Source organism: Adiantum capillus-veneris, chromosome 26, assembly GCF_014529385.1.
Source record: "Adiantum capillus-veneris isolate H3 chromosome 26, ASM1452938v2, whole genome shotgun sequence".
Classification (NCBI taxonomy): Eukaryota; Viridiplantae; Streptophyta; class Polypodiopsida; order Polypodiales; family Pteridaceae; genus Adiantum; species Adiantum capillus-veneris.
The window spans coordinates 64,402,741-64,419,949 of NC_140956.1; the positions used below are offsets into that span (position 1 = coordinate 64,402,741).

Genomic DNA, 17,209 nt, shown 5'->3' on the forward strand with positions numbered 1-17,209 from the left:
TGGTCAAAAGTCAAGCTCTTACCACATTCATGTTGGCTCGAGACTGTCATGTGTGCCACTTATGTACTCAGCAAGTGTCCTACAAAAGCATTGTAGTCTATGACTCCATATGAAGCATGGCATGATAGAAAGCCATCTATTGAGCACATGCATGTTTTTGGCTGTTTGGCGTATGCTTTGGTGCCACAAATATAACGTAGAAAATTGGATGATAAGGCTATCAAATGTATTTTTGTGGTTATAGTGCTGAAAGAAAAGGTTACAAGTTGTATCATCCACAAACAAAGCATTCTTTTCAACTCTTGTTGTCATGTACCAGAGACAACAATGTAAGCTCACAAGACATTTATGACACTTTGTTGCCTCTTTTTAGTGGTGGAAGTTCAAATGTAAACTCCAATGAGGCAAATGTATAGCCTATGGGGGTTTCAAAAAGTGTTATACATCATCCTATTACCGATGTAGATGTACATGATGTACTTGATGAGGAAAGGGCTGACAATGAGCAGGATAGAGGTATTGCAAAAATGGCTGGTGCATACATTGCATGATAGTAAATTAGATGCACCTTTGTCTAGTCGCACTTGTTCAGGCTCTCGCCATGCATCTTATGGATCAGATTGTTATGCTTTGGCTGTGTCTAGCTTAAATTATGTTGAGGAACCTCTGTCTTTTGATGAAGCACATAATTAAAAAAAATTGGATGGCTGCCATGCAATCAGAATATGATGCACTTATAGAAAATGACACATGGAATTTACGTGATTTGCCTCCTGGAAAAAAGGCAACTGGAACAAAGTGGGTTTACAAGTTAAAACACAAGCCGGATGGTGAGATTGATCGCTATAAGGCTCAACTTGTTGCAAAGAGTTATGCACAGCAAAAAGGTATAGATTATGAAGAGACTTTTGTTCCCAATTGTTGTATGACCACTGTGCATTTTGTATGTGCATTTGGAAACTCATTTTGGTTGGGATCTACATCAATCCGACATTGTTACTGCTTTGTTGAATGGTGACATATTTGAGGAAATTTATGTAACGCAGCCTCGCGGTTTTGTCAGAAAGGACAAGAGGATAAGGTGTGAAAATGTAGCAAAGCTTTGTATGGATTGAAGCAATCTCCTCGTGCTTGGTATGAGAAGGCTGACACTCATTGGTCAAACAAGGCTTTTGTAACAGTCCAATAGAAGCACATTGTATGTCAAGATGAGGGCAATGTACTTCTCATGCTTGTTCTTTATGTGGATGATTTGCTAATCATTGATCCCAATGAGGCACATATTGTTGAATTCAAGGCTGATTTGAATGCTACTTTCAAGATGAAAGATTTGGGTTGTTGCATCATTACTTGGGCATACAGTTTAAGCAGTGTGATGGTGGTATTTCCTTGTGTCAAAGAAGCTACATAGAGACATTGCTATGTAAGTTTGGACTTGGGATTGCAAAACTATTGCCACTCCCATAGAAGCTGGTTTGAAGTTAAGTCTACATGATGTTGGTGATCTTGTTGATGTTCACTCTTTACCAAATTGTTGTTGGCTGCCTCATTTATGTATGCAACACGAGGTTGGATATTTAGTTTGCAGTCTCACAGGTCAGCAGATTGATGCATATCCCAGGGTCTAAGCATTGGTAGTACTTCAGAAGGATTTTCCACTACTTGAGTGGCACTTTATATCTTGGCTAGCTTTATCCCAAGGGGAGATCATTTATGCCAGACTTACATGATTTTTTGAACTCAAATTGGGCTGGTTGTTTTGACACGTAGGTGTTACAAGTGGTTTTTATTTCATGCTTGAAGTTCATGTACATCATGGTTGAGAAAGAAGAAATTTACAGTGGCCACTTCTAGTTGTGAAGCTGAGTATAGGGCAGTCTTGACAACTATGGTTGACTCTGTATGGCTCAGATGCATTATCGCTGATTTGGGGTGTTGGACAGGACACTGCCAACACTATCTTGCTTCCACAACTCTGAGGTATATTGAGATTGTATAAAAAATGTAAACTATATAATTCCTACATACAGCCCTAGAAAGAGATCTAAAAGTATCCAAGTTATCAAGGTGCTACCAAACTTTTATGCATCTTATCCAATGGTTGATTTTTTTGGCATAATATAGAGAAGGTATGTGGTATTAACAAGCCTTATGTGGAGCTCCTAAGGCCTATTGACACAAAAAAATCTATATAGAGCCCGGGGCACCTTCATTATTATGCAAATCCTAGCTACGCAACATCAACTTGCTGCACAGGCACAGAGCCTTCATCTTTCACGAGGAAGGCATTGTCTTTGAGGATGCGGCTCCTGATCTTGGGCTGTCCCCTAGTCAATCATTGCTTCTCATTATAATAAGCTGTTGGTGATGATGATATACTCGGTTGCTCATGACGTTGCAAGAGATCCTCTTGATCTGCAGACCTTTTGAGTATACCTGCAAGTGTCTGCCTAAGGTTGGCCATGGTGAAGGGATATTGGAGGCGCACAACAACCTTGACGATGACAATGTGAGTAGAAGGCACCGATGGGCAATATTGCAACAAACTGCTCAAGTTTTATGCCACAAAATGAAAATGGTCGCACGGCATCCTTTTATAACCCTAAACCCTACCTGCTACCGCTAATTACTTTCCAGGTAAATGCGTTCAAACAGTAGGGGCTACGAAAAGATGTTGGTTGATGTCATAAGCTAGTAGACAAACAAAATAGTTTAACCAATTTACTAGAGAAAAGGCACAAGTAACAGGGATGCACAAAGATGTTGGGCCAAATGCATACACGTTTGCATGGAGCGGCATTTATTTTGGTTCCAAAATTTCAACTACATAGTCAAGGCTCTAACAGAGAGGTCATGGGAGACTTTGAAAATGGTATGCAAACAATTGCTCTCAGGTGACAAGGATAGAGAAGCTTTCCAACAACGTGTTGATTATGCTAATGAGAAAGGTAGGTTTAGAGATCCGTGCCATATTGAAGCATCAAGAAGCACTGAGCTCTAGCGTGCTGGAAAGAATCTGGGGAGAAAAAGTGAAACTTCAACACATGGCCCCTTGGGGGACCATCTTTATCATTTGATCATGCTCCTATGGTAGTAGCCCAATAGGCCTATTTTTTTTTTCTTTATGGGAGGGGACGGGGGTTGCCTCTTTTTTTCATTGTTGGGACCCCGCCTTGGCCCTTCCAAATCCACACTTCCATTGTGTGGTTTGCTTACCTAGTCTACCCTTCGTCTTATAAATATATCTTGTACACAAACTTTTTGTATGAAGTATACTGCAATTTGATTGTTATTTGGCATTGTGCACTCTTTGTGGATGAAGCACGCCAACGATCACCTTGCCAAACTCTTATGTTCTAGGTCCGAGAGCTTCAATCTTGGCATGTCCAAACACAATTGTTGTATGCGAAGTAGAGTTTTTTGCATGGTCGATATCTAGCCATTACATTAATCTAAGCATTAAAAACGTGTTTCGTCGCTCTGAAACCTCAAAACCTGCTTTGCCTCATGGAAAGCGAAGGACCCATGTGGGATGCATGTTTCATGGAGGCATGATAATCTACAGTACGTTTTCCCTTGATGAAAAAGACGTATGCTACGTGGGACAACGATATGGAAATTTTCCACGTAAAATCAATATTCAAGAGAACGTTTCGGTGGGACCACTTAATTAATGGATGTTAATAAAGAAAATTATATAAACAGGATCATCTTAATTAAGAGAAGCCTGAGGAAACGCGAGCCAAATTCTATTACCATAATCTCATCTAAAGCTGGGTGTCCATTAAGTGAAAAAACTGCAATTGGAGAAATTAAATATTGGAATTTCAATCAGGGATAGAAACTACGTCGACAAGGTAAGTAATGCCATTAATTTGATCCACGGCAAGTAATGCCATTAATTTGATCCAAGTCAAAGTAATGCCATTAATTTAATACAAGTCAAAGTAAGCTTGTTATACATGATTAATTTGTCAGCAGCACGTGAAGGCCTCCTTAAGAACCAAAACCCTAGCTCCATTATGAAATACAATTTATAGCTATTTTATTTCATTCCAGTACGCTAGGCTGCAGCAATTAACGAGCCTGATTCTAATTGGACCTTCCGGCGTCAATGCGACCCGTTCAATGATCCGGCGAACATCTTTATGCTGGCCTTGCTCAGACGTTGCTGATGAGCCGATCTTCATGTGTCGCTTGATCTGCTTGGATCCAATTGCTGTACTGGGCAGCTTGTTGACGTTGGCCATGGCGTGATGCTGTTGATGATCATCAGAGCCAACACAACATCGTTGCTTGTACAACTTTTGCAGCTTGGAATTCGCAATATTATTGACCTCGCTTATAAAGCTCAAGAAGATGGACGCCACCTCCATGTCCGTCAGGATACCATAATCCTTACTTAATATACAGCTCGGGGCGCCTTCATTAATATGCAGATCCCTAGCTGACGCATCATTGACGTCTTGTTGCACAGGCGCAGAGCCTTCATCTTTCGCGAGGAAGGCATTGTCTTTGAGGATGCGGCTCCTGAGCTTGGGCTGTCGCCTAGTCAGCTGTTGCTTCTCATTATAATAAGGCGCTGCTGGTGATGATGATATACTCGGTTGCTGATCATGACGTTGCAAGAGATCCTCTTGATCTGCAGACCTTTTGCGTATACCTGCAAGCGTCTGCCTAAGGTTGGCCATGGTGGAGGGATATTGGAGGCACACAACAACCTTGACGACGACAATCTGAGTAGGAAGCACCGACCTGCAAGTGCTCGAGTTTTATGCCACAAAATGGAAATGACTGCACGGCCTCCTTTTATAACCCTAAACCCTCCTTTTAGCACAGCTATTGCTAATTGCTTTCCGCGTAAACTTTGCTTTTTATGATACTGGAAAATGCCTTCTAGAAACATTAACGCGCAAACTCCTCCGCTAGACATTCTTATGCTTTTTTTAAAAGTAAAGCGTGTCGTTAAAGTTAGAGCCAAATTAGACAATGCCACACTAAAACTCTATGGTTAGCAGTGTTCGGGAAAAATCATTTTTCCAAACATACAAAATTCCTTTCTTTCATTTTGTCAAGAGGAAATTTTAGAAAGTTAGGTTGTTTTTTCAGGTTTTTACACTATTTTTCTCTATTTTGGGGCGGTATTTCTCCTTTCCCCCTTGCCCTCAACCGGCATTTTTGAAATTGAAAACGGCATTATATTAAGCTGAGACACATTTTTTCCGAACGTTGATGGTTAGGCATGGCAGCATTCTTGGCCATTTAGTGTCCAACTATGGTATCATCACTTATTGAGATAAAATGTTGGTTATCATAAATCTTCTCAAGTTGGCAAGCCCATGAGTTGTACAAGTTTTCATTCGCCATCATAAGTACTCCCGAGGACTTTTCTACATGTGTCCTAAGATAGATCGCCCTTATATCAATTGCTAGTTGCAACGTGGCTTTTGAGAAGCTCAAATCTGCATTGGTGACACTCCTATTCTGAAAGCACCTCAATGGAGTGGGGTAACATCTTTCATACACATATTGATGTCAGTGACTATGCCACTGGCTACATCTTGGCCCAGCTTGTTGACGAAAATCTAGTTTCTTTCTATTGCATATGCTAGCCAAAAATTGAACCTCGCTGAGAAAAATCACACGACCATGGAGCGCGAGGGGCTATCAATGTAGGTAGAGAAGTTTTAACGCCATTTTCTTGCAAACTAGTTTTTCTTGCTCATCAACCATCAAGCACAAACAATGCAACATGGGTAGGATAGTGTGTTGGTTTATAATTTTTCTAGAATTCAATCTTGAGGTGGCGGTCAAGAAGAGGAAAGCACCAACACGTAGACCACTTTTCTAAATTAACCTCAGGGCAGGATCACATCCGGGTGAATGATGACCTTCCCCGTTCTTTACTCTTTTCCATTGAATGGGTTCCAGAATGGATCAAGAACATTGTGATGCTCCTCACCACTACTACTATACCTCCCAGTTTCAATAAACATGCACCATGATTCTTAACACTAGAATGGTAACCTAACAGGACATAAAAGTGTCCTTTTAGGGTTTTGGGAAAAAATTCCAAAACCATAGTAGATCCACTCATTTTGAAAAATCCTTTCATGAGATTATAGTTCAATAACTACTACATATGGAAAAAATGAGAAACTTGTAATTTTTCTCATCCCTTGGTCACTACAGGCCTCCAAAGTTGATGGACCAGGGCATTTTGCCCAAAACAACAATTTCTTACAGTTGATTGCATATAAATAGGAGTGGGGATTTTTGTAGGACATGAGATAAAATGCCCCATTAACTTCAGTGGGTTGGTGACCAAAACATATGGTTGCTTTTACCTCACTAATTGTTTTTTGGGCAAAACAAAAGGTACAAAAAAGTTGCATTTTTGCCATTCTGCGGACCTATCATCAAAGTTTCTATAGTCACGCTCAATACAGATACTATATACATGTTTTCTTAGTTCCCTTTGGGCCTTTGGATTCAAAAGGATCCATGGAGCATGTCAAAAGGATAATGGATCTCTTACAATTGGAACTTTGGGGGCAATGATAAAGTGCTAAATACAGCAAACATGAAAAAACTAGGTTTATCATTATGACCTCTAGAAACCCATAGAAACTACTCAATATCTAGCCAAGTTCGTAGTCTATGATTAGATATGGTTACTACCTACAAAATACACACAATTGGCCTAAGAAACTAGCAATATTGAGAAAGTTATACTTGCTACTCTAAAATGTATCGTATTCTTCAGTAATCAAAAAACTCAACCATCATCATATACTATGATATATAGCATATTAGGTCCCCCAAAACTCAAGGAAGATTAGCTTTATGTTATACATTACACTTACACAATAAAAATTTAATTTGGATATCAAGAAAGCCACCAAAAAAATCATAAAAGTGCTAATTTTGGCAAAAAAAACAGGATTATGCAATTCTTGTAAATTGGTCATAACTTTCAATTTTAACACTTAGCTCTCCCAGCTACAAGCATCAAAACATGTTGAGAACTATGAAGGCCTAACCTCTAGCCATCTAAACCTCACAAACATGAAGTTTAGAGTGGTATAGTTGCCAAAAATTGAAAAAAAACAAAAAACAGGACCCGTTTTTTCACACAGTTTAGGTTCAAAAATGTTGTGCAAGAGTAAGGTTAATGGTGAGATTGATACTCGAAAAAAAATGCTAAGTTTTTTTCAGTTGCAAAGGGGAGATGTTGTTTAAATGTATCATCTTCATAGATTTTGTGGAGTTGCTTGCCTTCTTATGGCCCTATATGGGAGATTTAGCAGCCTCCTTAGGCAAAGTACTCTTTGCCCCAACCATTGATTGCCCAACTAGGAAAAAAGTGTGTATTATGTGGCAAACGGCTGAAACTAGTAGAAAGCTTCAATTTTTCTAGTTCGAAATAGCTAAAGTATACTTCTTAATCTAAGATTTCTTTTGGCTACATTACTCAAGGCTTTAAATAGTTACTTTGACATGGTAACTACAAACTCTATATTTTTTCTAGATAGCAATCCTAATCATCCTAGTCACTCGTCTAAAATAAAATCCATGAATTGAAAGATTTGAAGGAATCCTTCAATCACATACTATACCTCTCCTTGTCCTCCCTTACCATGCGCCCCCCCCCCCCCCCCCCCCCGCCCCCCCCCCCCCCCCCCCCCCACCCCCCCCCCCACAACCAACCAAAAAGCCTTGTTTGGCTGCTATACATCGACCAAGGCACCACCAAGCACACCACCTTTGATCTGGTAGCACGTCATGGTCCGGCTCTTCCTTGCGGTCATTTACTCCCTCATGGGCCCCTGTGGTGGTGTCCTTGTCTTCATCTAACTTGTCTGATTGTACTTCATTTGACATGCCTTAAAATGTGCGTGTAGCAACCTCGTGCATATCCACATCATAGAACTTACCACCATCTGCCATTTCCTTATCAAATATATGTCCAACCTTGGAGTGCTTGTCTGCAACATGGTTGTCCGTATACTCCTCTTTGACCTCGTATTCTACATAGTTCACCAACAAACAAACATTTTACGATAAGAAAAACCAAAATTGTGTTCAAAACAAGAACGAAGACGGTTGCTTACTCTTTTGAACATGTCCCTTGTTGTGAGCCCAGGTCTTGGCCACTTCGGAGATGCGCTCCTTGCATCCACCTTTCGCACAAATGTCTTTTTTCATTAGAGTGGCAACGAAATAGAGAGGGTGGTATTGGTGCCTACAGCCAGGTGCCTACAGCGAGCATGAAAGAACCAACCACATGGATGGAGTCCAAGCACTCCCCACAAGCAACAGAAGATCCTAAAGCATAGATTGTATTGTCTTCATCCTTGATCTGGGGCCTTGGAAATAATATGAATGTTCTTCCTTAGTTGAATTTTGCAATTATCATTCTGACAAATTCACTCTGGATCTGAGCCTCTTCACACTCAGTTTCGAGGACACCACATTTCCTCTGCATGTCACATATGGAAATGTCATGACAATGAATATTACCAAAGTAGTGTCCTAGAGAAAAGTAAACAACAGCAAATGTAAATGTCATGACAGTTACTAGTACTAAATAGCAGACAATACCAAATGTAAACTGTACCAATGTTCAGAGTACCTAAAGGACCAACTTGTACCAAAGGACAATAATCTAATAAGCACTAAGTAGTACCAAATAGAAAACACTAACCAATATGGTAAGTAGCAAAACTAGCAGAAAATAACTTAAAGTACTTGTTAAGTATATCATGCTCCTACCAAAGCACAATAAATAGTACCAAATGTTAAATACCAAATAGTAAATAGTACCAAATAATCAGTATGAAAAGTTCCAAACAATAAAACTACCAGATGTGAAGTACCCAAGGCATGGAATTCACAACTACTTCTCCTGGCATGGTGAATGAGAAAGGTTGTCCAAATAGGGATTGGACAATTGTGCAAGGCTGCCTAAACAGGGATTGGACTATGGAGCTGAATGCAAGTGTTCACAGCATGGACACCGCTTCTATGCATGAGTATTGGGCTGCTAAGAAATGAGAATAGAGAAGGAAAGAAAAATAAATCAGCAGGTTGCAAGATCCATCTTTAATGGATGAAGCCAAATCAAGAAAGTAGATTTGTTCAGCTAAGGCAAAGTTTTGGTGCACACAGACACTAGGGCTTACAAGAAGTATCCAGACAGAGTTATTCCATCAACACTTGCTTCATCCTACTTTTAAGGATCTGCAAACATCAATAGCTAATTTTGAAAGCACTCTTCTATCTAGCATCCGTAACACCCTCAGCCAGCTGAAGGTGCCCCGCTCAATAGATGAGCTCTTCTTTGATGATGGTAATGAATAATATCGATGGCACAACACAAATGAACCATACAAGGATAGCAGGTATTTTGAGTGTTCATCGGAGAAACATTGCTGCAGCCAATTATCGTCTTGAGATTAAAGATGATGAGGAAGTTTTGCCATTGAGTGCATGTCAAAGATAATTGCCTCAAGGTAACATTGTCACAGGTGAAGTAAGAGATCTAGTTTATGTCGTTTGGAGCTCAGAGACTCTAGTTTCACCCAACAAAAAGGATATATGTCGGAAGTGGATTGGAAGAAAAAGTGTTATCAAACATCCAATGCATCTTCTCGATGACTCTCAGGTAAATTTAAACCGTTGCTAATGTCTTTTGTGCCTCTCTATTTTCTCAGGTGTAATGTACTCTACTTATAGTACTTGAAGGTATTCCATTTGTTTTACCTCATACAATACCTCTAGTAACTTGCTGAAGGTATATCATTTGGTACATGTAGCAACCTAAGGTATAATAGTATCTTTATTAATATGAAGGTACTCCATTGTTATACCTTAAAATGCCGTATGCTTCCACATTAGGTACTCAATAGCACTTTTCATGTGATTGGAGTACCCTATAATAATGTTCATAGGTCCTTCATCTACCCTATACTACCATATAAGGTACACCATAGTACATTCAATCTGATTTGAGTACTCTATAGAACCTTGTGATGTAGGCCAAAGTACATTTATCTACCATATAGTGGCATGTTATATGGAGCACCCTAAAATGTACTAAAGAGTACCATATAATTCCATGTTATGTACAACATAATATATCCCATCCCCTATAGCATTACTCAAGGTACTATATAGTACATTTCCTAGTACAAAACAAAAATATATTTCATTGATAAAGTCTTACAGTACCAAAATTGGTACTATATACCACCAAATTGGTAATTTATGGCATCCACCTGGTACCACCATTTAAGGTACTCTTTAAGAAATTTCCAAACTAGTTTCAAACTTGGTATTGAACAATACCAAATTGGTACTCTACTGCACCAAATGGTAAAGTACTAAATAGCTAATGTCTTACTATACCAAATCTGGTACTGCACAAAATCCAATTGCTAATGTACTCTACCAAATATACAAAAATTGGTACTATACAGTACCAAAAATTGGTACTATACAGGTACTATTCTGTACCAAATGGTACTGTACAAAATGGCTAATATTTTACAACCCCACATTTGCTTATGTACAAAACCAAATGGTACTGTACAAAATGGCTAATATTTTACTCTCATAATTTGTTTTGTTTTAATGTCACAGGTTGAGTTGTACCAAAGATTCAACAGGGCCAATCCAGAAGTGGAAATTTCTCTTAGATGTTTTGAGGCTTTAAAGCCTTACTTTGTCCAAAAAATGAAGAAGCGATATACGCATTTCTGTGTATATCATGTCCAAATGATATATTTTAAAGAGGCATTTAATCAGATGCGACAAAACAAGTTTGGGCATCATGGAAAGGATCATGCCTACACATGTTCCGTTTGTTGTAGTGATGATTCAGGTAAGTGTACTGCAAACCAATTAGTGTCTCATAGAATCAGTGATATGTGGGAATCACTTTTATGTCCAAAGGCTCATGATTCCGAATACTATGCAAAAAAATGCTCGTTTGGATTTGCTCTAGATTTGGAATAAACAGGTTGACATTGTGTCCTGATGAAATTTCAGTGGATAGTGGGGAGGTCACTGTGAAGATCTTCACAGATGTTTCAAATGGGCAAGTTGATGCAGGTGGGTCTGAGAAGAAAAGAAAGGACTTGGTAGTGCAAAAAATAAGATGCTCTACTTTTATTGACCCATTCTCATCTCATCTTAAGAGCTTCATCAAGCATAACTACATTTTTTGGTGGCAGCACAACAATTTAAAGAGTGCTTACTCAAGTTTCCATCAGATGTTGTTGTTTCGATCATCGAATTTGCCAAGAATTATCGATTTAAAATAGAGAATGAGATACAGTCCATGCACTAGTGGTCTAATCAGGTTACAATACTTATTCACATTACTTATGTGAGAAACTCAGGAGGTGGTGTTGAAAAAACACTCCATTTTTACATATCTGATGATATAATACATGACACTTTGTTTGTACAACATTGTTTTCTTCTTCATGAAAAGTGGTTGAAACAGAAAGGCCATTCTTTACGACGTCATTGGGTGTTGTCAGATGGTGCAGTGTCTTAGTTTAAAGCATGAAGACCTTTCTACTTTGTGGCTAGGTATTATTGGTTGACAGGTCTGCAGATGATGCATAACTTTTCAGCATCAGGACATGGAAAAGGCGAGCACGATGGAGCAGAGGTAATCATAAAGAGAACCCTCACTCATGAGGAGTTGAAACCAGATGGCTGGCCTATAAAGTCTGCAGCCGATGTAGTCAACTATCTAAATGAAACATTTCAGCATAAATCAAGTACACAAAGAGTTTTTTGGCTAGTTTCAAGGATGATGTGCGACACAATGTCCAATGGGATTGTCAGTGTATTACAGGCTCATGATCATTTCATTGCATTGATGGATATTCACAGGATAGTCCATGCGCTCTACGACATCGTACACTCTCATGTTTTTGTGATTCATGTATCCGTGGGCAATGGAGAAGATGTTTTTGGCTTGTTCGGGGTCCGTTTGAGGTCATCTAAAAGGCCAAGGGTGCCCAACTAATAAAGCTAAGTGTGGGAACTGAAAAAACAAGAGAAAAGAACAGACAACATGTAGAAGAATGGAAATATTTGATAGTCCAACCATTATTGGAATCAGACGATCCTTGCAGCGATGAAGACGATGATGCCAAATAAAATAATAGTTCTGATTTCAATTTGCCAATGCATAATGTCTCTAACTTCCCCATGTATGAAGGGAACCCTGAGTGTTTGTGTCAATTGTTGTCAATTGGTGACAAATTTGCAGCCAAGGTAGCAGAGAAAGGACATGATTTCTATTTGATTAAATGCACCAAAAAGAGGTACGAGACAGTGAAGGCACGAAAGGATGCATGGCACAACAAAATTGTTATAGGGGGGAAAGTAGTTGAAGGCTTGTACTATGGCCAGTTGAAGGCATTTTTGATACATACAGCCTTCTAAATCAAACACCTCTAGTTATGATCTACTCACACCTTGTAAGAGCAATACGGTTTCCCATGGAGCCTATCCCTGGATGGAAAAATAGATTCAGGTTATCTACCGAAATTTATGAAAACATATACAATAACATGCCGTATGATGATGAGAGTGATCAAGATGCACTAATCATGTAACAAACAATACCAAACACAGAGGTAGAAAGTACAAATAGATCACTTTTAGGATCTCTGATAATACTTGGGTTAATTACCAAAAATTCAACCATGTACTTCTTTTGATAGCCTAATGTCTTTTTGTTTCTCTCTTGAGTTTCCTCTCTATCTATTCTTGTGTTCATATAGCAGGTATCGAAGAATAACTTGGGTTAATCACCCTATCCCAATAACTTAGAATAATTACCAAAAAACCAACCATGTTCTTTTCATTGCCTAATATATAGTTTCAAACATGACACTATATAGTACCAAAATTGGTATTGTATAATCCCACCAAATGTTGCAATACCAAAGATAAATAGTACCTAGTACCAAAACTAGTACTGCACCAACTATAACCCAACTGCATGATATTTTAGTGCATCCTCTCTTGATGGCTAATGTCCACAATACCAAAATTGAAACTACAAAGTACCAAATTTGGTACTATTAAGTACCAAATTGGTATTTTGAAGTACCAAATTGGTACTGTATATTGCTACTGTATAGTACCAAATAGTTACAGAACCAAATGTTGCAGTGCCTAACATGTATAGTACCAAAATAGTACCCAAGAAAACCAAATTGAAGTAAACAAGTTAAAAAATACACATTGCAAGTAGTTGGAAATAACAAAATTACCATAAATATTAGTAATAATATAAGTTGGATACTGAACATTACTAGCCAATTGGGATACATCATATATTTGGGGGGTCAAATCAATAGGAATAGCCTTCCATCTCTACAAAATAATCAGCAACCAGTGGGGACAAATCATCTTCAACATCAAACAATGGGTGTTTTCTACAATAGGCAAGTGGGAAGGGATCTCTAATCCACTCAACTAACCAAGGCTCTACTATATCAGCGAGGTACGAGGAACCCTCGGGATCCACTCCTGGCTCAAAAGAACGGATTCACAAGCAATTGTCGTAATCATTCTTCAAAGACTTGTAGCAGGTGTCTTCAAGAAGGATCGTGTTGCCAGCGTTGAATTGTGGGTGTTATTCCCAAACTGTTTCCGACTTCTTGAGGAAAATAGGCTTCTACCAGAATTTTTTGTCAATGTATGAAACATATTTAAGACTATCCCGCCAAATCTCACAATCCTCTTGAGAAAATATGTTTGCTCATACAAAAGAAATCGTATAAGACTTAATCAAAACAAGGCTGCACATTAGATTATTACTCACTTACTCCAAGTTACACTACCTTTTATGAATTTTGGGTTCTTCATAACTTTTGGGAAGCAAGTATTCAAGATTCGCATCAGCTTAGGCTTCATGCAACAACTCCAAATCATAACAATTGCCAGAGCTGCCAGTACTTCCAAGAAAACTTGGGCACCTGGCCTCAGCTTACAAAAACATAATTTATTGACACGTAATTCTTGTAATGCTTGCTTGAATTCCCATTCATATTTTGGTAACGTAGACCAACTTTTCAAGACCACCCCATTGACATCAAGAATAATCAGTCTGCCCTTTGATGCAGGAAGATCCTTTGGAGCATTACGCTCTATAACAGTAGGCTCATCTAACCACCAAGCTTTGAACCCTAACAAACAAGAATAGGCAAAAGAGACAGAAAACATATAACTGCTCATTAAACACTAGACAATAATAGGCATATTTGGCTCAAAACAAATGGTTGGAATAAGGTCGATAATACAATGTGGCACAACACATGCGTAACATCTTGCACGCATGGGTCTTAGGCACACGCACTCGAGACAGCTTTTTTTTTATACAAAATATATATGCTAGAGGAGAGTCATCATCACTTGTTATATGCTCATCAACATCAACCCCTATAGGGGAGTCCTTGTCTCTCAGAAACTCCGCCTTGTGCAATGCATCATCAAGAGGTAAGCGTTCCTCAAGCAGCTCCTTTCTCACACCAGTATCATCCACCTTTGGGTCCTCTTCCTTTAACACTTTATTCCCACCCGTGTCCACCTTTGAGTCCTCTATAATGGGATCCTTGTCTCCATCCTTCTTCTCTGGTAGCGACTTGTCATCATCTACTTCCCCCGTTTGGTCCTTGCCCCCATCCTGCTGGTCCTTGTCTCCAACATGATCGTCCTTGTCTATATCCTATTGGTCCTTGTCTACATCCTGATGGTCTGGTAGCACCTCATGGTCTGGCTCTTCCTTGCGGTCATTTACTCTCTCATGGGCCCCTGTGGTGGTGTCCTTGTCTTCATCTAGCTTGTCTGATTGCACTTCATTAGACATGCCTTGAAATGTGCGTGTAGCGACCTCGTGCATCTCCACATCATAGAACTTACCACCATCTGCCATTTTCTCATCAAACATATGTCCAACCTTGGAGTGCTTGTCAGCAACATGGTTGTCCTTATGCTCCTCTTTGACCTCGTATTCTACATAGTTCAACAACAAACAAACATTTTACGATAAGAAAAACCAAAATTGTGTTCAAAACAAGAAGCAAGACGGTTGCTTACTCTTTTGAACATGTCCCTTGTTGTGAGCCTAGGTCTTGGCCACTCCGAAGATGCGCTCGTTGCATCCAACTTTCGCACAAATGTATTTTTCATTAGAGTGGCAACGAAATAGAGAGAGTGGTATTGGTGCCTATAGCCAGCATGAAAGAACCAACCACATGGACGGAGCCCAAGCACTCCCCACAAGCAAAAAAAGATCCTAAAGCATAGATTGTGTTGTCTTCATCCTTGATATGGAGCCTTGGAAATAATATGAATCTTCTTCCTTCGTTGATTTTTGCAATTATCATTCTGACAAATTCACTCTGGATTTGAGCCTCTTCACACTCAGTTTCGAGGACACCACATTCCCTCTGCATGTCACATATGGAAATGTTATGACAGTGAATATTACCAAACACTACAAGAGGCTATTCATATTAGCGACGCTCAATTTTTTTTTTCCCGGCGTCGCTATGAGCGTTGCAAATTTACAAGTAAATTTGCGACGCTCATAGCGACGCCGGCTGGGCTAAAAAAAATAACAGAGAGCGCCCAAAGACTCAGATCTCAGATCTGAGTTTTTCGGCGCCCTCAAGCAAGGAGCAGGTAACGCTCTCCCTCTCTCTCTCTCTCTCTCTTTCTTCTCCACACACACACACGGACACACACACACACACACACACGAGGAGAGGAAGGAGAGCCAGGTATGCTCCTTCCCTCTCCTCACTCTCATGTTCCCTTCCCCTCTTTCTCTCTCCCTCACACACACACACACACACACACACATAGTGTTTTTGAGAGAGAGAGAGAGAGAGAGAGAGAGAGAGAGAGAGAGAGAGAGGAGAGAGAGAGAGAGAGAGAGAGAGAGATAAAGAGTACAAACATAAACAAAAACGCACACACACATACATAAACAAAGAATGCACACACACATTGAGAGAGGAAACGAGAGAGAGAGCATGCATAAACAAAAAACGCACACATTGAGAGAGGAAAAGAGAGAGAGAACATGCATAAACAAAAAACGCACACATTGAGAGAGGAAAAGAGAGAGAAAACATGCATAAACAAAAAAACGCACACACATTGAGAGAGAAAGAGAGAGAAACTAATTTAACGTCATAGGAAACTAATTAAAATTAAAAGACCTAAAGATCTAGCCGACGAGGAGTTGAACTCAAGACCTATTATTCAAGAGGGAAATGGCATAACCAATCTATCATACTTGGCATGGGTGATAGAAAGGTTATACCATTTATCTATTTTTATTGGCACACACATCCACACACGCGCACACACACAAGAAGAAGAGAGTTATAACGTCGTAGGAAACTATCCTAAAAGACGTTAAAGATTAGGTTAGATGTAGACTTACATTAAATTAGATTTAGGTTTATTTAAGTTAAATTAGATAAGATTTAGGTTTATTTTTAGTTAGATTTACATTTATTTACGCTATATTTAGATTTACGTTATATTAGATTAGATTTAGGTCTCCATAGATTGCGATGCCCGCATGAAGCGGGTGAAGAAAGCCCTCAATGGAATATAGGGTATTGCTGCCTTCACTCATGGTGGGCTCCGTCGATCCAAAAGTACTGGTGAAATGTCTTCAGAAGATAGGGAAGAAGGTGGATCTTCAGGGCGGCAAGAGTCACTACATCCCCGACAATGACCATCTAGACAATCTAGTACAGCATAAATAGTACCAAATGTTAAGTACCAAATAATCAGTATGAAAAGTTCCAAACAATAAAACTACTAGATGTGAAGTACCCAAAGCACAACAATAAAAATATAAAGTACCAAAAAGTACAAAATGAGGTCTCCAAGTTCCCAAAAATATTGAAGTACCAAAAGTAAAGTACCTTAGGTCAAAACATGGTACTTAAAGACCTAATATGTACATCACAATTCATAGCACATAGATATACATATGATGTTCCTACAGAAAGTACCAAAAGGAGCCCAAAGTACCCAAAAATATTGAATTTTTCAAGAAGTACCAAATGAAAATACTCATGGTCAAACCAAGGTACTTAAAAGCACCTAATATGTACATGTCAATACACATATATAAATATTATGTTCCAAC

The 17,209-nt window shown here is 39.2% G+C and overlaps 1 protein-coding gene across 1 annotated transcript; it reads right to left on the reverse strand.

Annotated features, from left to right (window-relative positions):
• Positions 1–2,230: 2,230 nt before the first annotated feature.
• On the reverse strand, positions 2,231–4,691 carry LOC147423571 (uncharacterized). Its single transcript, XM_086501496.1, has 3 exons — positions 4,063–4,691; positions 2,424–2,546; positions 2,231–2,327 (listed from the first exon to the last, which is right to left on the reverse strand). The coding sequence occupies exons 1-3, from the start codon at positions 4,689–4,691 to the stop codon at positions 2,231–2,233; spliced, it is 849 nt and encodes a 282-aa protein (XP_086357622.1).
• Between the last annotated feature and the right edge of the window lie 12,518 nt (positions 4,692–17,209).